The sequence below is a fragment of the Phyllostomus discolor genome, chromosome 6 (genome assembly GCF_004126475.2).
Source record: "Phyllostomus discolor isolate MPI-MPIP mPhyDis1 chromosome 6, mPhyDis1.pri.v3, whole genome shotgun sequence".
Classification (NCBI taxonomy): domain Eukaryota; kingdom Metazoa; phylum Chordata; class Mammalia; order Chiroptera; family Phyllostomidae; genus Phyllostomus; species Phyllostomus discolor.
Window position 1 is genome coordinate 120,536,734 of NC_040908.2, and position 25,995 is coordinate 120,562,728.

At 51.5% G+C, this 25,995-nt stretch overlaps 2 protein-coding genes, 1 long non-coding RNA gene and 1 other non-coding gene across 8 annotated transcripts in view; 3 read left to right on the forward strand and 1 right to left on the reverse strand.

Annotated features, from left to right (window-relative positions):
- The window catches only part of C2CD3 (C2 domain containing 3 centriole elongation regulator), a 123,074-nt gene extending 112,572 nt beyond the window's left edge, over positions 1 to 10,502 (forward strand). For both annotated transcript variants that reach the window (XM_028515804.2, XM_036028819.1), the window contains one exon: positions 9,692 to 10,502. In XM_028515804.2, coding sequence (XP_028371605.1) covers positions 9,692 to 9,850 — 159 coding nt within the window. In that variant the 3' untranslated portion in view covers positions 9,851 to 10,502. The remainder of the gene's footprint in view (positions 1 to 9,691) is intronic.
- On the reverse strand, positions 1 to 18,482 carry LOC118501263. Its single transcript, XR_004903887.1, has 3 exons — positions 18,422 to 18,482; positions 18,205 to 18,207; positions 1 to 15 (listed from the first exon to the last, which is right to left on the reverse strand). It is a non-coding gene; the product is annotated as an uncharacterized LOC118501263 (long non-coding RNA).
- On the forward strand, positions 732 to 861 carry LOC114501212. Its single transcript, XR_003684964.1, has one exon. It is a non-coding gene; the product is annotated as a small nucleolar RNA SNORA11 (small nucleolar RNA).
- On the forward strand, positions 13,841 to 25,023 carry UCP3 (uncoupling protein 3). 4 transcript variants are annotated; one of them, XM_036028820.1, is made up of 8 exons: positions 13,954 to 14,010; positions 15,464 to 15,631; positions 17,673 to 17,892; positions 18,383 to 18,593; positions 18,875 to 19,075; positions 20,223 to 20,324; positions 20,794 to 20,974; positions 23,841 to 25,023. In XM_036028820.1, exons 2-8 carry the CDS (start codon positions 15,534 to 15,536, stop codon positions 23,953 to 23,955), a joined length of 1,128 nt encoding a protein of 375 aa, XP_035884713.1. In that variant the 5' UTR covers positions 13,954 to 14,010; positions 15,464 to 15,533; the 3' UTR covers positions 23,956 to 25,023. The 4 variants fall into 4 exon arrangements, with proteins under 4 accessions (XP_035884714.1, XP_035884713.1, XP_035884715.1 ...); XM_036028822.1 differs by lacking the exon at positions 15,464 to 15,631 and adding an exon at positions 16,638 to 16,774 and having other exon boundaries at positions 13,991 to 14,010; XM_036028821.1 differs by lacking the exon at positions 15,464 to 15,631 and having other exon boundaries at positions 13,841 to 14,010.
- Positions 25,024 to 25,995: the final 972 nt, after the last annotated feature.

Sequence of the window (25,995 nt, forward strand, 5' to 3'; positions counted from 1 at the left end):
GGGAGGGCAGGAGCCCTGTCTCGTACCCCCATTTGAGGATTCTATCAGAATAGATAGAATCCTTGGCCCTGAAGGAAGAAGAGTAGCAATTTGAGAGGCTGCTCGGTTCTTCTCAGCCTGTATCCTGGGGCACCTATGTTGTAGCCAACGTACTTCATGGCCAGGGCAATGGGTCTTTTTGACCCATCCTCAAAAAGAGAGCTTGTAAGTGCTGGCTCATGTGCTCTGGCTTTACCACAAGATCTAAGGGGAGGCCTGATCCTTCACTCCACATTGTAATGATGCACCTGAGCCCAGGAGCCGTCCAAACTATCTCTACTTCAAGAATGTGTGGAGCAGGTTTTTCCCCTCCATCCTCCATGTATAGTGGATACAGGTGTCTGTGAGACATTAATCAAGTCTTCTGGTCTTTCTGAGTCTGTTGTTTCCTCATCTGCCAGATGGGGTTGTCCGGCCTCAGAGGGTGGCTGTCCTGTAGAATACCAAGTGCCACTCAGACTGGGTACAGAGGCAGCTCATAGCTTACCTTCCTCACAACAGTTTTATCGTATAGTTGTTGCCTCCTCAAGAAGGACGGCAGGGTTATCTGGACTGCTGCACAGCCGTCAGGCGGCACCATTTCAGATTACTAGTGAATCAGTAGAGTTCTGCCGCCTCTGCTTTCTCTTCCCTCTTGTGACGAAGAACCTCTTCACTGGGACAGCTTCCTGGTTTTATTTAAAGTTACTTCTAGGGTGTGCTCAGAGCAGGGAGCCTGAAGGAATGGCTCCTCAGTTTACAACACACCCAACAGGAGCTCGGGGCCGCTGTGTGGAAGGGCACAGAACTTGTGCCCTTCCTGTGAGCAGACGCCCTACATATGTTTTAAAAATAATAACAATAAAAAAAATAAAGTTACTTCTGATGCTGTGTGCTTAGCCACTATGAGCAAACAAGTTTTATCAACTTCCCTAAAAGGGGAGGAAAGAGGTTAACAATGAGACAACAGTAATTTACATGTTGTTTTCCCCATTCTTGTGTCTTCTGCTCTTGGAGATGTTTCTTTAGGAAAATCTCAGGCACTCCAATTACTTCAGTTACTATAGTTTGATGAGCCTCAAATCCTTATCTTCAGTCTAGACTTCTCTCCCACGCTGCAGATACACCTGGATCGCACTGTATCCTAGATGTCTTATCTTTGACATGTTACGAACATTCACTCTATCCAGCACTTGAGCCTGTCGTCGTCCTTTGCGTAGCCCCTCGACCACCTGCACGCATCTCAGTAAACTCATCCACCACTGCTGCCAGCATGTGGGTGTCATCTTTTCCTCCTCCTCCTCTATCCCCCACGGCTCTCAGCCAATCTGTTACCAGGTCCTGTTAATGCCAACCCCTAAATATCTTTTGAATCAACTCACTTCTCACCATTTCATTATCTAGTCCCACTCATCTCACCCACAGCAGTTTCTGACTAGTCCCACTCATCTCCACACTTCCCCGCCACCATCCACTCTCCATCCTGCAGCCAGTGTGAATACCACTGTAGACAGACTTTTACCCCACCTCACCACTGGAGTGGGGAGGGACTCGCCAAGGTTGCTAAAATATGAAATAACTTCCATATTCCTAAGCCAGTGGTCCAATCCGAGTGCCCAACTTACTTGATCGCTCAGCAGCATGTGACATAGTTGATCTCTCTCCTTTAAACACTTTCTTCACTGGTTTCTATGGCCTCAGTGTCTCTTGGTTCTCCTCCCTCATTGGCTGGTCCTGCTTGGCCTTTCTTACTGGGTCTCCCTCATTTCCCCTACTCATTAGTATAGGGGTGACCCAGACCATAATCATTAGATTTCTCTATTTACACTTATTTTGTAGGTGACCCCATTCAATCTCAAGGCTTTAAACTCCCTCTGTATGCTGCAGAATTCTTGTGGTTATTTAGCTCAGATCTTTCCTATAACTCCAGGCTCATGTGTCCAGCCGCCTCCTCACTATGTCCACTTGGATGTCTAATGGGCATCTCAAATTCAACATGTTCAAAACTCACCTCCAGACTTTATTTCTCAGATCTGTTCCTCAGTCTTTCCCACCTCAGTACAGATAATTTATCCTTCTAATGTAGTTGTTCGGGCCAAAACCCTTGGAATTCTTCCTGATGCCTCTGTTTCCAGTCCACCAGGAAATCGCAGTAGCTCTGCCTTTAAAATATATCCAAATCCAACCACTTTTTATCACCCCCACCATTACCACCTTGCTCTAGCCCATCATCTCTTGCCTAGATTATTGCAGGAGCCTCCCAACTTGCCTCTGTGCTTCTGCCCTCACCTGTTCGATGTAAAATAAATCACATGATGCCTCCGCTGAGAACCCTTCAATAACTTCCCTTCAGTGGTTAGGAGAGCCAGAGTTGGGCCTGCGGGCAGGCAGGCCAGAGAGTAGGAAGGTAGTTTGAGCCTCAAACTTGAAATATACATCTTTTGGCAAATGTACAAAGGCCTAGTCCTGAACTAGATGCAGGAGCAGACAGAGAGCTGTGGCCCTTTCCTCTGGGAGCTCAGGGGAGCCAGTTTTATATCCAAGTCCGCCAATTCCTACCAAGCACTTGTAACGCTTAAAAAGCTGGATGGGGTGCTGTGGACCCTGCCGTTGGGGAGTGTGTTCTCTGAGAGGCACTGGCCTCCAGACCATTCACTGTCTCAAATGGCATTAGCCTAAATTAACACTTAAGTAAAACAAAGCAAAGAAAAGGGGTATAGGGAAAGGAAGACAGAGACACAGGGAGTGGCTTGAGTAGACTCCAACAAAGATGAAGGAAGGGCCTTGTAGGCTATGGATTTGGAAAAAAGAAGTCTGTCAGAGAATCAACAGAATTTGGCACCTGGGAGGTACAGACAGTACGGGCTAGAGAGACGGCCAGAGATGAGGAGAGATAGGCCTGGACCAAAGCAATCCAGGCAGATAGGAATCAGAACAAAGAACAAGAAGCAACCTGTCATCGGAGCCTTGGCCTCTCTGCCTGCTGCGGGGCAGCTCCCACCATAAGATTTCTGTCTTGTTCTCTGCCTTCCTGCCTTAAGGCCAGGCTCTGCTCACATCACAAAGGAGCCCCTGGATGAACCACAGGCTTGAGGCCAAAGGCTGTTGTTCCTGAAGAGTGAGTGTAGGAGGTAGGAAGTCAGAGACAAGGCCAGGCAGGTCGTCCATCCCCTCCCACCCCAGAGTTCTCACCTCCGTTCAGCCAGACCACAGTGTTTCAGACATTACTGGTGATCAAGGTGTCCAGGCCAGCTGGGGAGCTGAGAGTCAGCAGACCTGATTTCTGCCCAGGCTCTGCTGCTGGCTTTCTGGGGTCTAGGGCAAGGTCTCTGGTCTCTGGGGAGGCAACACAGACTTTATCAGGCAGTTTTGTGTAGTGGTGAGGAACAAGGCCTCTGAGTCCAGACTGCCTAAGTTTAAAGCTCAGCTTTCACCCTTACCTGTGTGTAACCTGGAGCAAGTTACCTAACTTTTCTGTGCTGCAGTTCTTCTATCTGAAAAATGGGCACAACAGTAGTACCTGCTTCCTAGGGCTTGTTTAGGACTAACAGAGTAAGGTCATGTACTTAGAACAGCTCTTGGCGTGCAGCATAGTAAGAACTATACAAATGTTAACTGTTGTAATTTTTATAATTTTTTATTGAAATTTCTCTCTTAGGCTGTTACATTTTGGAGGGGCTGGTTAGAAAGAAATACTTAGGGATAGAGACATGATCAGAAGTTTAACACTGGGAGTAGGCTGCTGAGAAGGGCGCCCCAGAAGTGTGGGGCGCAGTGCTCAGGGCTGTAGCTCTTTACCGTGTACTCAGGTCAGACCCCGAGTCAGAGGCCCCAGGCAGCACTCTGCTCCCGCCTGAGGGTGGCGGGGCCCTCGGCTCAGCGGTCCAGGGCCTGCCTGTCTGTGAGTCTTAATGCTGAACTTAAGGCTGCTGCTTTTCTCCCAGGAGTCCAAGGAAATTTTCTGCCCATTGGTTTCCTTTCCGCAAGCCCGGAGGCATCTAAAAGATACACAGTCCTGACAGAGAAGCATAACCACCCCAAAATCAACAGATAAGATCAGCAGGAGTCCAAGTGAACTTCCTGAGTCCAGTGTCTTCTCTCCTCAGCCTGTGGTCCAGGCCACATGGCTGAGCTGCCCCGCTTGGAGCAGGAGGCCCTGACCTATTGCCTCATTTCTTTTTTTTTTTTTTCCTTTTTTTTAAATCCTTACCACAGAGTATGCTCATTGACCTTAGGGAGAGGGAGAGAAGCATCGATCAGCTGCCTTTCAAGCACACTGGGGACCAAATCCTCAACCTGTGCACATGCCCTAACCAGGGATTGAACCCACAACCTTTCGGTTTACGGGATGATGCTCCAACCAACTGAGCCACACTAGCCAGGGCTGCCTCAGTTCTTTGATCCTCCAAGACCTTAGCCATCTGCTGAGCCCCAAGAGGAGATCTAAAGGTTAATGGGTTTCTGGTAAAGGCAACACAGAACTTTGGGAAGGAGCTGAGCACCCTGGCCAAGGGTGTACAGAAGTCAGGGAAACAGCTAGAATTGGCTGGTGCCCACTCTGGCCCACAGTGCAATTTAGCAGGCACCTCAAGGGAAAGGGCCCACAGGTCTGCTGGGTAGGGTCTAGGCTCAAGTCGCCTCTCCTCTCCTGAGAGGAGCCAGGAGTTCCTGAAGTGTCACTTTAACCCTTTCCTCTCAGGAATCTGGACTTTCGAGCCCTCTCACAGCCAGAGCATGAGATCAAAAGGTTAAGGAGTCTGGATTAGTCAGGCCTCTTCATTGGGTAGATGGGAAGACAGGCCCAGGTTGAAGAAGTGACCCCAGCCCTGTGGATAGTCAGTTGTCAAGGAAGGCTTCTTAGAGGAATGAGAGGGAGGCCTTAGGGGATGGTGAGGAACCAGAGGGAGCATCTATAGGTAGTGAGACCCACACCATCAGAGCTCTAATGTGGAAATGGAGTATGAGCTCAGAGCAGGGACGCCAGTCATGGTAGGCTGAGCTGAATGGGTCAGATTTAGGATTTGCCTCTCAGGGCTAGGCCTCCAGTATGTGCATCTTGTCCTCACTTCCCCCCTGCTCTTAGCTGCAGCCAATAAGTTTCCTGCTCTCTTTAGCACCAAGTCCTAGTCCCAGCCTTTAGAGAGGACTCTGGGAGCCCCTCCCTACCCCAGGAAAAGGCAGCCAGCCAAGGGGGTGAAAGTTGAGAAAGACAGGCAGTTACACTGAGCCCTCACTTTTCTCTGAAGCAGCAATCTGTTGGCAGGCCCACCTAGCCAGCCTGAACCACGCAGCTGTTTCCTTTGGTTTTCCGCTCTGGAAAGTTTTGCTTCCAGCTCCTGAGTTGGTGTTTATATCACTTGGGGGAGCCTGCTCTGGCAAAGAACAGAACTTCAGCCCTAATGTCAGGCCCAGAGGCTCACTGGACAGGGCTTAGCGGAGTGGGGAGAGCTTGGCCAGGCCTGGCCTAACAACTGGGCACACCTTGGGGGTGCTGTACCCCACTTCTTCTCTGCCTGGCTGAGAACAGCAAGGCTTCATTTCACTCTCTCTACCTGGTGTCAGCTCTAGCTCTAGCTTAGCACCTGTGTTTTGCAAGATGTTGTGCCTGGCCAGAGCCTTGGTCATGTCTGAGTTTTAGTTCTCAGCTTCACATACCCTGAGACAGGAAGGCCAAGCAGAAGTTCTTAGCTCCATCTGGCAATGAACATACTGACACCCAGAGAGAGAGTGTCTTGTCCCGGAGTAAGTGGGGCAGTTGGGCTGCGCCGCAGACCAGTGTTCCTCCACGCCACCGCCGCCCCTGTGAGACGCCCCGGAGCAGGGGTGAGTGGGGGCACTTGCCCCTGCCACCCTCCTGGGAACATGTGGCCAAAGAGGGGATCACGGGCCTGGGTTACAGAGAACCTGTAGATTATCTGCTTCTGCTGATCCATTTTCAGTTGGGGAAACCAAGGCCCAGAGAGAACATGGCTTGCCCAGAGTCACTTGGCTAAGAAGCACTAAGCCATGACTAGAACCAGCTCCCCAACCAGGGTCAGTCTCTCGATTTGAGGACCCCAGGAAGTCCCCAGTTTTCCTTCCATCACCATTCCTTATCCCTCCCTCAATGCTTTATTTTCACCCTAAAGAGTTCCACCTTTGGCGCTAAAGGCTTTTTTGAGATATGTCCGTCTCAAATAATAGGCTAAAAGGCTTATTCATCTTCATGGCCTCAGTGCCCAGGTGCCCAGAAAAAAAGCAAGTTCCCATATTTGAAAGTTAAAGGATTTAATGGGAAAGTTGGGCAGAAAGTTAGAGAATTTAACAGGAAAGCCGGGAGCAGTTGGAGAGCCCCTGGCCTGCTGCCACGCTAAATCCCCGCCCACTGGAAAAGCCAGTTCTGTCCTTCCACCCAGGACGGTACCAGGCCCCCACACCCATGTCCCAGTCCACTGGGAAGGCACAAGAGGAACTTGGGTCAGTTTCTCCTCACTCATTTGGGAACTTGCCTCAGCAAGTGTCAGTGCCTCTCCACGTGTGTCTTCCCCTCTCTCTGCCTGCTGTCCAACCGAGCCCATCCCCACTGCTTCCAGCAAAGAAATTCTCTCCTCACGCCTTTCTTTGCTCAAGTTGAGCCCCTGCCTGGAACACACTGTCATCTTCCTTACTCAGATTCCACCTTTATATTCTGTCAAGTCCATTGTCAAAGTATTGTTCCAGGGATGTCACCCACATATGACACCCACTGTCTAGACTCCAGAGCCCCTATAGCTCCTTAGTCTGATAACCATGCTTCCAGGAGGGTTCCTTCTGCCTCCCCTGGAAGGCCGAGGCTCCTGCAAACCCCAGGCTACGGTGACAGCTTACCTGTGCCCACAGGGCCCCAGCAGGAGCATGGGGGCACTTCAGAGGAGCAGCTGCTACATGTAGTACCAGTTTAACCTCTGCCCAGCCCCTCCAGGGTTGTGTGTTTGGGGGTAGCAATCCTGATGAAGAAAGAACCTTTATTACTAGTCAAGATGTTTTAAAACTCTGTAGAGGTCAACAAAAAACAAACGCCGCTGAGGGTGTGTTTACCGTCCTTCCACACCCCTGCCCTTCCCTGTACACAGAGCCAGGCCCTGGCCCCTGGGCCTGGGCCATACAGATAAGGTCCCCTGAGTCGCTGGGTCTGGGTGTGTGTGCTGGGTGGTTGGCTGAACCGGCCACACTGGAGTTGCTGGCCCAGCCAGCAGATGTAGGCCGGTGATCACACTGTTCCTTCTGACGGGATGACCTGTCCACCCCAGCTCTGTTGGAATCCTGCCCACCTCAGGTCCCACCTCTGCATGAAGACTCCCCTGACCTCCTCAGCTGCTAGTAGTTGCTCTGTTCTCCATGCTCCGAATTTCCAGGCCTCATCCCTGTGATTACTGGGCAGGTCGGCATCTGTCTCTCCTGTAGCTGAGCAGCTCCCCGAGGACAGGAACTGTGGCTATCTGTTGTCCCTAAGAATCGATTAGGGTGAATAGGTCTTTGGCTCCTAAAAGGTTTGATGAATCACCAACGAAGATCTTTTGATGGTCATTTCATGAGCTGAGATACTGGGCCCTTCCAGTCGTGGAGAGCAAGACCCATCAGAGCCTCTCCAAACGGAGAACGCCTCTCCTCTGTCAGAGAGGACACGGAGGCCTGGTCTCAGGGTTTGGGGTTTAAGACCAATATCTCCTGGCCCCCTTTCACTATAGCAGAGAAATGGAAATTAAGATACAACTGGTGACCCAGAAGATCCATCTGCAGAACAATTAGATGACTAGAAGGGGACTCGGTGTCACTCCTAAATCCTAAATAGCTCAGGAAATGACAGCCTTGGATATTGGGAATGGAGAGAGGTATGCTGAAGCTTAAAATGCTACAGAAAGGATTTGACTCAACTAAAGACTTGGCACATGGTAGGCTGTGACAACCACGGGTTCCAGAATAATACTTGCTGCAAAAGGCGGTCTCCTCCCCACCCAATTTAAGCCTCTGGTCACGTGACTTGGTCCCACCCATTCACTGATCTAGCAGCTACCAGGCCCCTATCTTGGACCTGGCCCAGTTGGAGTCACAAGCATCAGTCAGCTTCAGTCCATGTCCTTAGGAGCACTCAGTCTGGAAGGGGCAGGTAACAGGCAGTGACTGGGCAACTGGCCTCCCCTGGCCTGAGGCATTATGGGGTACAGGAGCCTCCCGTATTTTGGGAAGAAGAAATGCATACACTAGCAAAGGGTTGGTTTCCTACTTCTCCTTTTAGCCCACGCCTGCCTGGAAGACAGAGCCATATCTTCTAGTCTCTTCAGCCCCTAGCACCTCTTAGTTCTCAGGAAACCCTGCCTGTGGGCTGCTCGTGCTGAGAGCTTACTCAGGCTGTGTGCACTCCCTTGGCGTTCTGACTTCCAGATTGGCAAGGACCCTCAAAGTTGCCCACCTCCCCCTTTTCCATGGGTAGGAAACACACCCAGGCAGCAGAGTGGGAATGCCTGACTTCCAATCCCCTTATATGCCGGCTGCTCTTCTAATTCTTTCAGTAGATCTGTCTCCCCTGCTTAACTCTGAGCTGTGGAGGTCAAGAAATGGTCTGTTCATTTCTGTCTCCCTCTCACAGTAGGCGTTAGACAAGTTAAAGGAATGAAGGAAGGATCAGTGAATGTTACTGATCCTAGAAGCACCTGTAGCTGGGCCTCAGTTTCCCATTAGCAGTGAATTGCAGGAGACAGGGAGGTAGCCTCAATCTCGAGGGTCTCCACCAAGCTGCTTCTCCGTGCCTGAGGAGTAGTCCTGTGGGATCTTAGTGCTCCTTCAGCTAGTGAGGACCTCAGCTCCTGGGAGCTGAGGACAGGGAAGACATGTCCACCCACAGGGCAGGTTTCAGCTTGCAGGAGCTGCCGGGTCTGCCCCCGTCAGGGCTGTTGGAACCCAGTCAGCCAGGTTTGCCTGTGGTGGCGACTCCCATCTTTTTTGAGCACTGCCTCTTCCCTGGGGCCCTGCTCTCACCCAGCTGCCTGGGGCAGCTTTCCTACATAGCTTTGGGCTCCTTCACCAAACCCGACACCGACTAAGCACCAAAAAGTAAAAGTGGTTGAGCAAATGAGTGAGTCACAGGGAGTCCAGAGGACAAAACGGAATAACCCTAATGCAAGCACCTTGAAGGTGGAATTAGTGCTCACCTGGCAGCTCGAGGCAGGAAGATGGTAGCAGGGCCATGAGTGTGTGCTTCATACCACCTGGTGGCATCGGGAACTCCAGAGAGCCAGCAGAGTGTATTATTCACCAACATCTCCCCAGAAGTTGGATATATTCCCAGGGTCACACATGGGATAGTCACAACTCAGAGGACAAATGCAGCTTCAAACCTGGCCTGGGGGAGACTGCCCCTCCTCCAGAGGCCTAGAAAAAGTCTGAGCTAGTCCACATCTTAGTTCTGCTACTCTGCGCCGTGGGACCTTGAGTTTATTTCACCTGAACTGTAGTTTCTTCGCCATGGCATGGGAATGATGGACCCTCCTGTGGGGCTGAGGTAAGGATTAAACAAGGTCAGGTTTGTAAAGTGCTTTGTAAGCCGGTAAATTCTGCATCACTGTTAGCCAAGGGACCGAAAGATGAGAGGAATCAAAGCCGTCTCTTGGCAGTACCACGCCCTCAGTGCTAACCTAGCTGACTTCCTTCTGTCCAGGCCAAGAGCGAAGCCACTGGAAGAGCTGAGTTCCAAAGGCCTTGTCGCCCCAGACCTACCTCGCTGCCTCCCAGCCTGCCTGAAGAAGAAACTCGCAGGATTGCACGGATATTTTCTTCCCAATACTCCCAGAAGAACAAATGCAGCCTGAAAGACTGAAGGAAGGACCCACCTCCCACTGTCCCTCAGCCTTGACCAGCTTGCAGGAGCTGCCGGGTCTGCCCTTGTCAGGGCCATCAGAACCCTGAAGCCACCACCAGCGTAGCCCATGGGCATGACGAGACCCAGCCAGCACAGATGGTAGGAGCGTCCCGAACCAGCCCCGTGTCCACCTGCAAGGACTTCGTCCTCTTCCTTCTGTGGTGAGGCAAAGGCTAGAAACAAAGTGGATTCCAGCACCCAAGTGGCTCGCCTATCTTTTGAAGGGACCCAAGCAGCCATCTTTTGGCTGAGAAACTGCCCCTCATGTCCTTGGCACAGTATACAGCTGACACAGCCCACCCTCTGCCTGTGATGGGCCTTTTCTGCCTTAAAGATTTGGTGGGGGATGGGGGGCGGGTTGTAGATCATATGCATCATGCATAACTGAGGCCACCTTCAATTCATTTGCTTGGGAATAAGGGTATTTTATAGATATAAATTATTTTTAGCTGTGTTGAATTAATCAGTTCGAGAGGAGGGGAAAATCACCTCTCAAACATTTTGCCTGATTGTCTGAAATTCTAACCATGCTTTTAATTTATTGCTTTTACCCAGCTCTGAAGGTCATTGTTCCTGCCTTTGTTTGAATAAAATCATATTGGTGTTTGTATTCCATGCACAAGTATTTCTTGGGTACACCACTGGACAGGGGTGTTAGGGATTCATTTCTGTTCTAACAGCCAGAGCAGAGGTTTAACAACCACGCAGTACCTTGGAGAAGCTCGTCTGAAACTCAGGGCAGAGTTACCGTGAGACTTCTGAGCTCCCCAAAGATCAGGTTGGTCCAAATTAGGGTGACATCCATTATTCCTCTGCTGGTGCCTCAAATCTATCAACAAAGTAAAGGGAGTCTCCTGGGATAAGCCCTCTCAGAATCCCCCGTCTCTGGGATGGGCAGCTCTGGCTCCAACTGTCAGGCCCCAAACATTTGAGCAGCTACTGTGGACAAATCCTGTGGGGAAGATGAGGCAAAGGTGTGCAGGGTGGCTGTGAGAGGTTCGAAGGGAGCTAACGTGGAGGGCCTGCTTGCCAACCCCAAACACAGATCACTTAACTTAGTCTGAAACAAAACAGCTCTATAACCTGCATATTAGGGTTCCCTTTTCATAGTTAAACTGAAGCTCAGTGAAGTTAATTTGCCTCTGTTGATTAGCTAGAAAGTAAGTCACCGCACAAGATACCTCCAAAGTTATTGCAAGACTTCTGCAATCAGTGACCAAAACAGGTTACAGCCAGTAAGTGCTCGGGACTCAGGGAGTTTATGGGGGAAGCCCTGTGGGTTGGGGCAGTCAGAGAAGGTGCCTAGAAGAGAGAAGTCCTGAGGTGAGCCCAGAGGGGAACCGAGAACGCACTCGTGCCACGTGCACCTGGCGATGCAGAAGAGACCCGTCTGGCTCTGCCACTTCCCCAATAGGTGCCCTCTGGCTGGGCTCTCCCTCCATCTGAGCCTCGGTTGCCTCAGGTGTAAAACGGAGATAATAATGCCAGCTTCTTAGGGGCTGTTGTGAAGATTCAATGAGATGACATTTGTGAAAGTGCCTCACCTGCACTAGGCGTTTAGTGGAACCTGAGGAGATGTCAGCCCCCGCCCACTCTTCTGGAGCAAATCAGTGGGTAGGCAAGCACACCAGTAACTGGGAGACAAGCAGGACGTGCCCCCAGAGGGTACAGGGTGATGCAGGAACCCCAGTGGGGGACAGGCTGCCCTCATCAGTGAAGTGCCCTCCTTCATCTGTTCACCTCAGCCCCCTTAGCTTCGGCCTGCCAGCTCCACCCTGCCCAGAGCCTCCCTCTCGGGTCACCAGCCCAGAGTTTTGAGGCCTGGGCTCTACCTCTCTTGAGGCCACAGAGAACCTACAATGGAGCAGTCAGGGGCCCAGGCCTGAAGGGTTAAGCAGGTGATGAATATTCCTTCCAAATCCTGCTTCAGGTCCTATAAATAGCCTGATCAGGTTGAGTTAGGATGAGGCCACGGAAGGTACAGGCTGCCTCTACCCAGGCCGAGAGCAGCGTTTATGACACAAAGGCACCCTGAGGGTCTGAAGCCCACTGCATCCCCCTAAGCTGGGTCTGTTTCCCAGGGACAGCTCAGAGGTGAATTGCCTTGCAGGGTCATACAGTATGAGGTATGTATTTGCTCCGACCACCCCGGTGCTAGCCAGTGTCTCCCACACTTCCCTTTGAGCTCTCCCTTTGCAGATACCCGAAAATGGGTGTTTCTGGTCACTCAGGGGCATTTGATCCCAGCTCATAGCAACCAACCTTGGAACTTCTAGAGCAGGCTGGATTTGGGGACAAGGAACCAGAGAAGACACACCTGGCCCTGCCCTCAAGCAGCTCTCGGGCCAGTGCAAAGCAGCCCAGCTGCCCACTCTGGGTTTCTCCAGGGCCTGCTGCCCCTTGTTACCCCTCCCTGTATATAGTACCCACAGTAATTCACCCACCACCTCCAGGCCCGTGCTTTCAGAGCCCTGAACCTGCCCCCTGCGCCCTCCCGACCTCAGCAGCCCCTTTTCTCACTGCACTAACACAGCTGCCTGTTCTGATGTGAGGGCAGAGCCTGGTTCGAGGAGGAGGGTGGGCTTGGTACTAGAGCAGCTGGACTTGCGACCACCCACCTCAGGGCCCTGGCTCTGTGCCCAAATCCTCCTCTCCTCCTCACCCCCTTCTCCCCTGACCCCTTCCCCTTCTCTCCTCTTTTCTCCGTCACCTGGGTCCCAGGTTCAGATGTGCCCAACCCTTACTCAGCGCCTACCCTACAGCAGCTGCTGCAGGGGGCCCGTCCCACCCTGCTCCCACACCTTCCCAGCTCCCTTTTGGCTCCAGCAGCGTCCGTGCCAGAGCCTCCAAGTGTTATGTCATCGAAATCAGTGGTGACAGGAGATAGACCCAAAGGACATTACAATTACAGGCTAGAGGTCTGCCTCATACTGGCCATATGACCTGTGTAGGTCATTGTCCATCCTTGAGACTCAGTTTCCCCTCTGTAGAATAAGCATTGTAAACGTTAGGATCCTGAGTCATAAAAAGGGATGGACGCAGGTGAGCTTTGAAAACATTTGTGCTGAGTGAAAGAAGCTAGTCACGGAGCATGCCACATGTTTATATTAATATGAAGTATTCAGAAAAGCAAATCTACAGAGACAGAAAGTAGATTAGTGGTTGCCTGGAGCTTTCGGGGAGGGAAGTGACTGCTGATGCATGCGGGGGTGTTTCTGAGGGGTGATGAAAATGTTCTAAAATTGAACATGATGACTGATGGCGGTATAACTGTGAATATCCTAAAAACATGGAATTATATCCTTTAAATAGGAAAGTGGTGTGTGAATTATAGCTCAATAAAGCTGTTCTTTTAAAGCTTAAAATCCTAATAGTGCCTACCTCATATGGTTGTAAGAAATAGGAATAATGCATGTAAGGTATCTAACTCATAGTAGGCACCAGCAAATGAGAGTTAGTGTCATCGTTATTACGAGGAGGCCCAGGAGAGCCCCACCCCACCTGTCGAGGGAGGCCTTGATCTTTGGACTTTCAAAGCAACAGATCCAACACCCCCCACACACACATACATACACAGTCCAGCACAAATAACACCCCTTTATTATTACAAAATCTTTTATTACAAGATCACAAGCATGTAATTCTGTAACATAACAATATCACACTCAAGCACACCATATGACATTTTAGGGGAAATGTTCAAATTAAACTATACATTATTACACCCCTGTTATTACCCTACCAGCCACACTCAAACAGGCCTTACTTCTGCCGGACCCTGTATATACCCTTATCACCTGAGGTAGCTCTTCTTTCAGGAGCTGAAAGGAGCTGTTTTAAAGAACCTTAGGTCAAAGAAACTGAACCAGATCTAGAACTCTGACCTCCCCCCTCACCTCCCTGCCCCTCACCAGCCGTCTCTTGTCAAGTGATCAGACTGTCAACCAGCGTCTCCAGGGTCGGGTTTCAGGTCACCTGGGGTGTATAAAGATAGGTGCCAAGTGCAGGCAGCAGAGACAGCAGTGAATGGCAAAGGGGCAGTCCGATTCCTGCTGCCACCTCCCGGGAAGGAGCCCTAAGGAGGCCCTGTGCTTCCCCTACCGTGCCTGGCCTCGCAGGTAAGACCCCACGTCCTCCCCTTCATGGCGGCTTGCAGGTCGCAGCCAGGAACTGGCAGGGATCCCTGCCATCGCATGGCCGGGCCAATGGATATTTAGTCCAGCCCCAACCTTGTCGTGGTGAGGGAACTGCAGCCTGAGGAGGACACAGTGGCAGAGCTGGGACTCGGCCCCACCACTCCTGTCACTCACACAGGACTCACCCCTTGCTCCGCTGGCTGCCTCTGCTGTGCTTTTGTCTATCCCCATAGACAACAAGTGGCTTCCTCCTTAATCTGACCCTGAATGCCTCCAGGATGACTCCGGAGCACAGAGTCCTCTGCCCATGAGGGCCTTGGGGACTCTTTCCTGAGTAGGGATGGTGGAGGCATGTCTGGGGTGAGGCCTGGCCCAGGGTGCATGCTGAGAGTTTTACAGAGCCCACAGGAACTCTCCCTGCAGCGACTTTCTCAGTAGGGACACTGCGGAGGCTTCGCCGGGATGAAGGGTTTGGGCAGTGTATCTGAGAATTGGGGCCTCTGACCCCTACTTCAGGGAACTTGTTTCTAATGCAGATCCCCAGACCCCATCCAGACCTGAATGGGGATCTCTGGGCTGAGGGGTGAGAATCCACTCGTAAACAAGCGGCTCCAGGGATCCTGTGCTCTCCCTGAAGTCTGACACTCTGGGCAATGTGACAGGCACAGTTGTCAGATGGCCCTGGGCTCCAATCCCAGCTCCAATCCTCAGCCTTGGGACCAGCTGAAGTCCTCAAAGACCTTCAGTCCCTTGAGGAGGAAGTGGGAATAATCATAGCAACTACCTTAGAGTCTTACAACGGGATTGAATCAGTCAATGCCTAGAAAGCCCTCAGCACGGGGTCCGGTGCGGAGAGCACTCTGCAAGCATTAGTGGGCACCATTACCCCAGGTCATGCAGACCAGAATATTCCATTCCTCAAGTGCCCCAACAGAGCCCCTGGAGGAGGGTTCTGCTGTCAACTTCCTCTCCTACCAGCCAGTGGCAAAGGTCTGCTGGCTGCTAGGTCTCCTTGAGTACCAGTGCGGGAGGCTAGAGTGAAGAGGGAAGGAGGTTGGGGAGCACCGGCCTCAGGGCAGCCCTTACCTGTGCCCACCATTAGGACCTCCCCAACACCCACCCCACCTTGACCAGTGGAAGTGCAAGAGCCCTCCCCAAAAGGCGTGGCTTTTGACCTAAATCCATGTGCATCCACTCTGCCTCCAGTGGGTAGCTCAAGACTACCTCTGGATATGCTCCAGCCTCACCCCCAGGCCACGGCTCTTGACCAAGCTGAGGCTCCACCACCTCTTGCTGTACCATTCAATGACCCATCACTGGTCTCTGAGCCCCCCAGCTCCCAGTCTGTCCTCAGCACCTGCACCAGCATGCTCTCATAAGGCTCTGCTGGTGTCACTCCTCAGCTTGAAAACCACCACCCTCTCTCCGCTGCCAGCTAGATTAAGTACAGCCCTGGCATTTGAGGCCCTCCACCAAAGGCCGCTGCGGGCACCTCCGATTTCTCAATGCCTCCTTCAGCAAGCAGGTTTCCTTGGTCAACTCCTCCTCCCGGGGCTCTTCAACTCCCGGGCCATCCCCGTACCTGGTGGCACAGAGAAGCAGGGTGAGTCAGCCCTGTCCCAGTCGTTGGTGTTCTCCACCTCGGGGAACCACAGCAGCTAATGAGCTGATCCTACAGAAAAGTACGGTATAGGACCAGGGGTAGCTGGAGACAAAAGGAAGTTCAGAAGGGAAGTCTTGGTGGTTCAGGCCCCAAGCTCCCTCAGGAAGGTAAATCCAGCCTGTCAGACAATGCCTATGAAGTGCCCCTTGCCAGGCCGGCACGTCACACAAATGCCTTGGTGTCTGTCACATAGCCCTGCTCACCTGTGACCTCGGATAGGCCATCCCACTTGTCTGGGCCTCAGTTCATAACTCTGAAAGTGAAGTAAAAATACCTAATTTGTAGGGTTCTTCTATTAGAGTCTGCAGCACCACCAAAGGTTTTGAAGAAGGCACACTCTGACAATCAATAAGAAACACCAGGGAGCACAGCCCCCCAGGGCCTCCACACTCAGAGGAGCCAGCACCTCCCACTGGGGACGCAGCCAGCCCTGGCAGCTGCTGGACTTCTGTAGGGCAAAGGAGAGTGCGGAAGGGGGGGAGGGTGGTGTTCCCAGAATGACTACGCAGGAACAGCTGTTCCCCAGCCAGGTTCAGCTGTGCAGACAGGGGCCTCCACGCCATCCTCCCAAGGAGCCAGGTCCTTCTTGGACCCTCTCAAGAAGGCACTGCAGAAAGGCAGGAAGCTGGACTGTGGGACGAGCCCTGCAGAGAGAGCCAAGGCCTGACCGTGCAACCTGCAGAGGTCTCAGCCTCTTGGGACCCATTTTCCTCACTGACCGAAATGGGCAGTGACACCCACCCAGCCTTCGAAGCCCTCGATGAAAAGGCAAGGCGGTGGACGTCCACACCACCACGGCCACTGGGGCCCCTGCATAGACTGGTGAAGGGAGCCTTGTGCCATCACAAGAACCCCGTTGGAATTCTGTGAATTTGAGCCGGTCTCTTTCCATCTTAAGTCTATTTTCTCATCTGTAATGGATTTAAATATCCTTCCTTCTTTCCAGGGCTATTTTAAGCCTAGCATGGCCGAGGGAGCCAGGCTCTGACACTAGTGGCTGGGAGCACTGAGCAAGCACATGCCTCTGAGTCTCGGTGTGCTCACCCAAGGTAGGGAAAGGAAGAGACGGCCCCCTTTCGGAAGGTTATGAGAATTCCGTGAGATTGTGTGTGAAGCTCACACAGAATCCCAGCAGCCATTCCCCCCTCCCCTGTCCCTCGAACACCCTTCTCCAGCTGCTGAACACTCTTCTCCTGCCTGCCTTTGCAGGCCTAACTCCTATAGCCCTCCAACCAGCCCGGCCGTGAAATTGTTCTAATTCTTCCTCAAAACTAGAGAGAGGGTCTTTCCCTCCTGTGAGTCCCTTCTTGATGGCTCCTTCCTCTGACATTGGTCCAGCTCATCTTGCCCTACTGTTGCTTGTAGGCATGTCTAATGCTCCTGCAAGACTCCTCAAGAGTTCCTTGTGGGCAGGTCACACACAGTGTTTTTACCCATCTCAAGATTTCCCGGGCAGTGCCAAGCACAGAACCCTGCATGGGGTGGACCTCTTGGAGGGGTCCACGGGCCATGACAAGGACTTTGGACCTTTTTTCTAAATAATGGGGTCGGGGGGTACAGTGGACATTTTCCAACGGGGAGTGCCACGATCTGACTTATGTACACTTGGACGCCAGGTTGGGTCCCCTCCCAGAAAATCGCTTCCTCCACCTGCTGTCATGGCCAAATATCCCAGAATCAGCGCACAATTCTCATTACAGTTCAGTGACCATTAATGTGCATACAACCATTATATGGAAGTTATACCACAATTTCAAAAGTTTAAAAAATAAAAATAAAATTTTAAATGCAACTTCATGCTGGAAAAGATCAAAGAGATAAGGTAGAGTTAAGTGACCGGTTTTTATCAGCCGCACCCACAAAGCTAAACATGGCAGTGCCCGGGCTTTGCACTCCCACGGCCCCCTTGGTGCTGAGGGGGGATTGGGGGCTGGTTGGACAGCGTAGGTTCAATCGACCTCCTCTGGCCTGTCTCCTGCAGCCTCCTCCCTGCACCAGTGCCCAGAGCTGCAGAGTGGCCCCTGTCCTGGGACCTACACCGGGCCCTCGAGGGACTGGGAGAGACTTCAGGGACCATGGTTGGACTAAAGCCTTCAGAGATGCCTCCCACAACAGCCGTGAAATGCCTAGGGGCGGGCTCAGCTGCCTGTTTCGCTGATCTCCTCACCTATCCGCTGGACACGGCCAAGGTCCGCCTGCAGGTAGGTGCCCTGTGGCCAGGGTCGTCATTCACATTAGAGGAGGCCCTGAGTTCTCCACCACAGTACTTGCACTGTCTGCCAGCAAACTGTTCCTCACGCAGAACCCTGAGCAGGCCACTCACTGCGCTGCTTCAGACCCTGGGCCGCCCCTCCCCGTCACCATCACCCAAGATAAAGAAATCTCAATTCCTCGGCCTGATGTGACAGGGCCTTTCATGGCCCAGCCACAGTCTGTAAACCATAAAGAGTAAAGTGAAAGTAAGGAATTACCAGGTGACCTAGAGCAAGCCTGACCACTGTAGTGGGAGCGACAGTCTGGCCTCCATTTGCCCTGGGAGCTGGGAACTGCTGCACGAACCCCAGATATTCTTCCAGGATATGGCAGCTGTGCTCGTGCTTGTCTCCAAGTCCAGCCCTAGGCAGGCCCCTCTGAACACAGCCCCACCCACCCCCACCAAGCTCCTCACACCTGGGTGGGGGTGTCCTTCAGATCCAGGGGGAGAACCAGGCAGCACAGATGGCCCAGAACATCCAGTACCGCGGCGTGCTGGGCACCATCCTGACCATGGTGCGCACCGAGGGTCCCCGCAGCCTCTACAATGGGCTGGTCGCCGGCCTGCAGCGCCAGATGAGCTTCGCCTCTATCCGCATTGGCCTCTATGACTCTGTCAAGCAGTTCTACACCCCTAAAGGAACAGACAGTGAGTACCCAGTATCCCACAGACACCGGCGGGTAGGCAGAAGCAGAACTGGGGTGTGTGGGTCCAAAAAGCCGGGCAGCACAGACTCAGAGGCAGGGCTGGGGTATGGGACCTTATAACAGACACTCATGAGGAGACTCAGAGCCCCAACAAGAAAGTTCCAGAACCTGATCCAGGAGAAGAGACAGGTATCAGGCAGGGGCAGCCCTGCAGAGAACAGCATCAGGCCCAGAGAGGCATTAGGTGGTGGAACACTGGCCCAGTCTCTCCCCTCTCCCCAGACTCTGGCATCACCACCCGGATTTTGGCGGGCTGCACCACAGGGGCCATGGCAGTAACCTGTGCCCAGCCCACGGATGTAGTGAAGGTCCGATTTCAAGCCACCGTACACCTTGGCCCCGGGAGCAACCAGAAGTATGGCGGGACAATGGATGCCTACAGGACCATCGCCAGGGAGGAAGGGGTCAGGGGCCTGTGGAAAGGTAAGTCTGGGCTCCAGTATCAGGGGGCCTTTGGCAGAGCTTTCCCTACCCTAGGACTTAGGCAGAGAACTGAGCAAAGAATGTACTCTGAGCAAAGAGCATAGTGTATTCCGTGATTCTGAAAAAATATCCCAACAGAAAATAGCCCCTGACCTACCACAATGCCCTAATTCAGTTCAACCTGCCAGCCCTTCACCATGTGCAGGCTATTGGGAGGGAGAGAGAAATAAGTAGAAGACACCTTCCACTCTCCCAGGGAGGAAGAGAGACGCATCAAGGAGCTTCCCTACCACGGCGCAGGACATGCTGGGTTCAAGCAGAGGTGCAAGTCCACAGGCAGGAGAGCCCATGTGGGCTCTGGAGGAAAGGTGACACGTAAGCCGAGCCTCAAAGGCTCAGTGGGCTCTGCTTGTGAGGAGATTACACAGAAGGGCCTTCCAAGCAAAGGTCTGAGAGCAGTGACTGCAGAGCATGGAGGAGAAACAGGCAACAGCGAGGAGTAGGACATAGGGAGACGCTGTGAGGAGGGAGCTCCCTCAGGAACACAGCTTTAGGGTTCCCTCTGTGTCTAAAAGGTGGCAACCTCCACAAATGTTGGGTCTCTCCCATATGGAGACCAGGGGGACACATGCATCCTTGCAGAAGAAACAGGGACCCAGTGAAGGTTAAGAGCAGGACCCCTAGGCCCCAGCTCTGGCCCTGCCCTCACTTGCTCAGTGCCCTACTGGAGCCTGGCCCTCCGTGAAACCCAGCGCTGGTTGTGATGCCCTGCTCGGGCTCTGCCCTCGCACTATGCTCTGTCCCTGTTTCCAGAGCCCCACCTCCCTCTTCCAAAGGAACACTTCTGTTCTAGCTCTAGACAAGTCTCAGGGAGGTATATCTAAATTTTGATAGATATTGCAGAAGATAGATATTTGCATCCTCCAAAATGTGGCCCAAACAATCACGGTGGGTCTTTCTGTTTCCTGCCTCTAAGGAGGACACGGATAATCTGAGAGGTGTCGACACTAGAAAATGGGTAATCTGCTCAGCCAAGGTGGTCTGTCTGAGACCACTGGAATGGGGCACCAGCCACCCAAACAAGGGCCTGTGGGGGTTTTACTTCTCCTACTCCCCACTTATCAGCCCCCAATCCCCTTTCTAACAGGAACTTTGCCCAACATCATGAGGAATGCCATTGTCAACTGTGCTGAGATGGTGACCTACGACATCATCAAGGAGAAGCTGCTACACTACCATCTGTTCACTGGTGAGGCCCTGGGCTCCGGGCAGGCAGCCCACCCCCGCCACAGCAGGGAGGGAACCTGGAACTCCAAATACTGGGCACCACCCATAGGCAACTGGGCTTTAGAAGGAGCAGAGAGAGGATCAGGGGCTGGTACATCATTGTGATGAGTAGGAAGAAGCCAAGGGCCTGGGTTCCAGCCCAGCTCCACTTCTCACCACACATCTGTGAGAGAGGATCGCCTACTCTGACTTCAGGTTCCTTGAACAGGGTGGCTGGGCTGAATGACCTTCCAACTCTGGACGGCTCTGTTCCATCTTACGAGTACTCACCAGAAGCTCCACCCAGGGCAGTGAGAGAGATGCAAAATACTATCCTTATGCTCAAGGAGCTCACCACTTACCTGGGGACATATGATAAGCTCACAAGGAACAGAAAGCAGGTGTACCCCCACCTCACAGCCCAATATTTGCTCTTCCCTTCCCTGCCACAGACAACTTCCCCTGCCACTTCGTCTCTGCCTTTGGAGCCGGTTTATGTGCCACAGTGGTGGCCTCCCCAGTGGACGTGGTGAAGACCCGGTATATCAACTCGCTCCCAGGCCAGTACCGCAGCCCCCTGGACTGTATGCTGAAGATGGTGGCCCGAGAGGGCCCCACAGCCCTCTATAAGGGGTGAGCTTCCCCTTCCTGCCTCCACACTCCCTCCCAGAAAACTCAGGCTCGCTCTCTCCCACCTCTCTCCTCCCTTTCTCTCCCTTCTTCTCTTTCCTTTTTTTCTTTCCTTCCTTCCTTTCCTTCCCTTCCTTCCTTCCTTCCATGTAAAATGTGCCTACCATGGGTCCATCTGGGGATGCAGTGGTGAACAGCAGAGATATAAATGCCACAAAGGAGAGTATCAAGAACAATGGAAGTTAAAAAAAAAAAAAAGAAGAAGAGTGAACCAAATTTAATTTGGAGAGTCAGGGGAGTCTTATCTGAGCAAAAGGAGTCCAGGCAAAGTGCTGTCCCCACACTTACAGAGCAGGGGAGAAGGCGGGAAAGGTGGTTGGTGACCCTGAGACTCACCCCCAACCCACCACTGCAACTGGGGCTCACCACTGACGGCGCCTGAGGTGCCCAATGTGGGTCACGTGTTCTTGCTTCTGTGTCTTAGCATTTACTATTCCCTCTGCCTGAAATGCCTTTCTCATGCCATCTGCATGCTCTAAATCTTTTTTAAAAAATAAGTTTTTAGTTTCAATTAGAGTTGATGTACAATATTATGTTAGTTTCAGGTGTATAACCACAGTGATTAGACCTTTATATAACTTATGAAGTCATCACCCCAATAAGTCATCACCCCGATAAGTCTAGCACCCATCTGACACCATACATAGTCATTACCATATTATTGGCTGTACTAACTGTGCTGTTCTTTACATCACCATGACTGTTCTGTAGCTACCAATTTATACTTCTCTTTTTTTAAGTTAAGAGTTTTATTTGTTATTTATTTATTTATTTATTTATTTACTTTTAGCGAGGGGGAAGGGAGGGAGAAAGAGAGGGAGAGAAACACTGATCAGTTGCCTCTTGCACATGCCCTGACCTGGAACAAAACTTGCAACCCAGGCGTGTGCCCTGACCGGGAATCAAACAAACAACCTTTTGCTTTGCGGGATGACACCCAACCAAGTGAGCCACACCAGTCAAGGCCTGATTTATACTTCTTAATCCCTTTACCTTTTTCAGCCATCCCCTCAACACCCCTCTGGCAACTGTCAAAACACACATGTTCTAAATCTTAGCTGTCCTTCAAGACTAGTTCAAATGCCACCTCCTCCTCAACACTCTCAAGTCCCCTATGAGCTTCACCAATACTTTCTTGACACCACTTGCATGGTATTTACCACCTCCTACTTTGTGTTATAGTATTTGTTCGTTTATCCGCTGTACTAGAGTGCAAGCTCTTTGAAGCCAAGGACTGTGGCTTATACGGCTTTCATCTCGCAGAGTCCCGAGCACAAAGCCGGCACTCAGTACTTAGGTTATTAACAATCATCATTATCGCTAAGTCCCTGAGTGTTAGGCCTTGCACTAAACACTTTACATATGTTATGTCAACAACCCCCTGAACTGGGCAGTATTCTCCCCAGTTACTGAGGAAGAAACTCAGATCAAGTAACTTGTCCACGGTCACAAAATGGCAGAGCCACTTCCCAAACCCAGGCCATCAGCCACTGAGTGGTGTTCATTGAATTGCTGAGCTCTTTCCTTAGCCCTCTCACCTCCCACCACTGATGACAGTTTTCTGGCACCCAGTGTTAGACTGAGCTCAACAAACAAGCATGTTCTCCACCCTGGGAATGACATCATCGTGTGTGTTTCCATGAACAGACTGGTCTTTTCCTATAAGTGCCTTTACCTCCACCATTACCATCTCCAGCTGTAGCCATTTGTCTCGGTTTATTATTTTACTTGGCAAACATTTCCTGAGCATCTCACGGGGGCCGGCCCTTGTGCTGTGCTTCCCTTGAAGAGCAGCAGACAAGTAGGTGACATCTACTGAGCACTTGGGGTTACTGGGCCTGTAGAGTGTGCGGTACATTAACTCATTTGATCCTCACAATAACTCTATGAGGTAGACACTGTTGCTTTCCTCCTTTTACAGACAAGGAAACAGGCTCAGAAAGATTAACTCAACCAAGATCATGAAACTAGAAACCAGTAGAGCTAGGATTTAAACCCAGACCTGACTCCAGAGTTTACGTTCAGCGCCCCAGTGCTGCTATACTCCCTGTGAGGGGACTAGGCAGAGGGTTCAGGAGAGGCCTTGGCATGAGGTTATGGCACCCAAGCTGATTCCTACAGGGCCAATAGCAACCAGCCAGACGAGGAGCGTAGGGGACATGCCAAACAGAGAGAGCAACATGGGTAAGGGCCTGGAAATAAGGGTCTGGCAGGAGCAGGGAGGACAGGGAGGGATTAGCAGAGAGAGGCTGAAGAGGATGGCATGGGCCAGATGTCAGGCTCCTCCCTGAGTCTGTGGGGCACAGCTGAGGTGGGGACTCTCTCCCAGACACGCTATCACCGGACAGGCAGGCTCTCTGGATTAGCTAAATTTGGTGCTACACCATCTTCACCCTGTGGTGCCTCGCCTTCTTGGTGCCCTGGCAGGAGCCTCATCCGGGGTGACCACTCAGGATGTAAATGAGCCCAGAAACGTCCAGCAGCAGAGTGGAGTCAGGTGGTTTAGTAGAGCGACTTAACCCCCTTGGGCCTTAGTGTCTGAAAAAGACAACTGGCGACAATCATTATCCACCTTATGTGAACGGCGAGAGTAACTGCCTGAAATAGTGACCTCACTAAAAATGTTAGTTATCTTTCCTGGTTCCAACTTCTGCCTAAATCCCTTCGGCAGAGAAGAAAAAGACTGAACCAATCCCAGAAAACGCTCCTGAGGTCGGCTGGCACTACCGCTGTGGTGTGGAGTGCACAGCGGGGGCTCTCTGGGAGCTCCACCCACCCCGCCTGATGTTGGGGTTGTTTCTCTCACCAGATTTACACCCTCCTTTCTTCGATTGGGAGCCTGGAATGTGATCATGTTTGTAACCTACGAACAGCTGAAACGGGCCTTGATGAACGTCCAGATGCTCCGGGAATCTCCGTTTTGAATAGGACAGGCCACTTGGACAGAACTGGAACAAAACCAGTCAAGGATGGAATAAATCAGTGGGTCTGCACACACAGGGACACAGACCCACACGCGTTTACACTCCTTCTTGCTGCTGACTCCAGAAACAGAAGGAGGAGAGGAGGGAGGAGTCTTGTCTTCAGTGCGCTGGCTTAAGAACATTTTTTGTTTTGCACTGACACGATGGAAAATAAATTATATTAATTTTTGAAACTTATTAGGTTGGATGCCTAACATTTAGGCTAGAGAGAACAAACCAAAACAGATCCATTTGGATAAAATGGAAGTTTGTAAGCTGAAAAATCTAATCAGAAGGTGAGAGGTAAGACTGCAAGCATTGGACGGGAGTGGCTCACGGTGACCTGGCAGCCAGCTACAGAGTGGAGAGGGACCCTGCCAGGCAGCACGAAGCTTGTGAGTGCAGCCTGCGATCAGAAGGACCGCCAGCCGTGTGTGCAATGTGTCTGCTGCACAGAGCCCACTGGGATCCTAGGAAATGTGAGAAAAAGAGAAAACTAGGGAACCTGTGCCAAAGGAGCACTGCTGGGCCAACATGAGGCTGCGACTCGTCCCTGATGACACTGAGAATCCAGAGGACTGCCTCGGTCTCCTTTCCTATAAAATGGGAGTAAAAATCCCATTCGTGCTACTTCACCAGGGTAGTGTGATAATCAAGTGGGGAGCTAGAAACACTTTATAAAGGCAAAAATTCTGTACAAATGTAAATATAAGGACTAGGCCTTGGGAAAGGTGTTGTCGGACAGTGAAGAAGTTCCAGGGAGATTTTTGAAAGAGGGCTGACCAGAGGTGTGGCCAAAGGAACCAGGAACTCGAGGACAGAGCATGCCAGGAGGCCAGAGGACGCCCCCTCCCATGCAGCCCCCACTCCCTGGTTGGACTGGGAGTCACCTTGAAGAGTGTGGAGGTTGGGGAAAGAGAGTTAAATGGCAGGACTGACAGTCAAAAGTAGCAGGACTCAGAATTTTTGGAAAATTATTATGACTTAATAAAGGAATTCACACCTTGGGTATTCAAATGAGAACAGCCACTTTTCTGCCTTCTCTTTCTTGGACAGAATTTCCCTTTCTCACTTCAGGCTTCCTGTTTGCAAGGGCTGAGCCAGATCTGGCCCCACACGCCCACACAGCCCACCCCACCCCACCTCACTGGCGGCCTCAGCACCAGGGGGGATGTTCGGCAAGTCACCCTTCCTACCCCGCACTGACTCCTCCGCACCCCGGGGAAAAGTGAATATCCACTTTCACTCAGCACTTTCCTAAGTTTAAATTATAATTTCACATCATCTACATATACAAACTGGAAAGTACAAACAAAAGCAAGAAACAAAAATTACCAATTTAGTGTCTGCTTTGGCTTTCAAATAAAATTCATATTTAAAAATTTGTTACTTTTGACCTGATGTGCAATTGTGTGTCTGTGTGTGTCGTTGGGGGCTGGTGATGAAAGTTGCTGGCGGGGCAGAGATCTGAGGAAGAGTGTTCTGGGAAAAGAGAACAGAACAGTCTGTGGGAATGAGCCTGGCATGTTCGAAGAACAGAACAAAGGCCCGTGTGGTTGGCATGAGGTAAATGAGGAGACATACATGAGATCATTCATTTACTCATTCATCACATGCGTAAGAGGCTGAGAAGTCAGAGGACAGCCAATTGTTGGGAGAGCTTGGCAGGAAAAGGAAGGAGAAAGAAAGTCCTGCCTGTTTAATCACTCACACACACACACACACACACACACACGAAGGAAGGAAAGATTGAAGACGAGGGAGAAACATTGCAGAAGGAAGGTCCTAGAGAAAACAGAAGAGCACAGAATAATGGGTATGGGTGGGATGGACCAAGCTAGAGAGAATATGAGAAACCTAGAAATAAAAGAGTTATACAGGCAAAATTTTTGAAATGGAGAGAAGCCAAATACAGGCATTCTCCAATCTTTTCATTGAAATTCGAGGAATGGTCACATATGAGAGCAGGTTAGTGGGCCTGGAGAATTATTTATGAGAAAG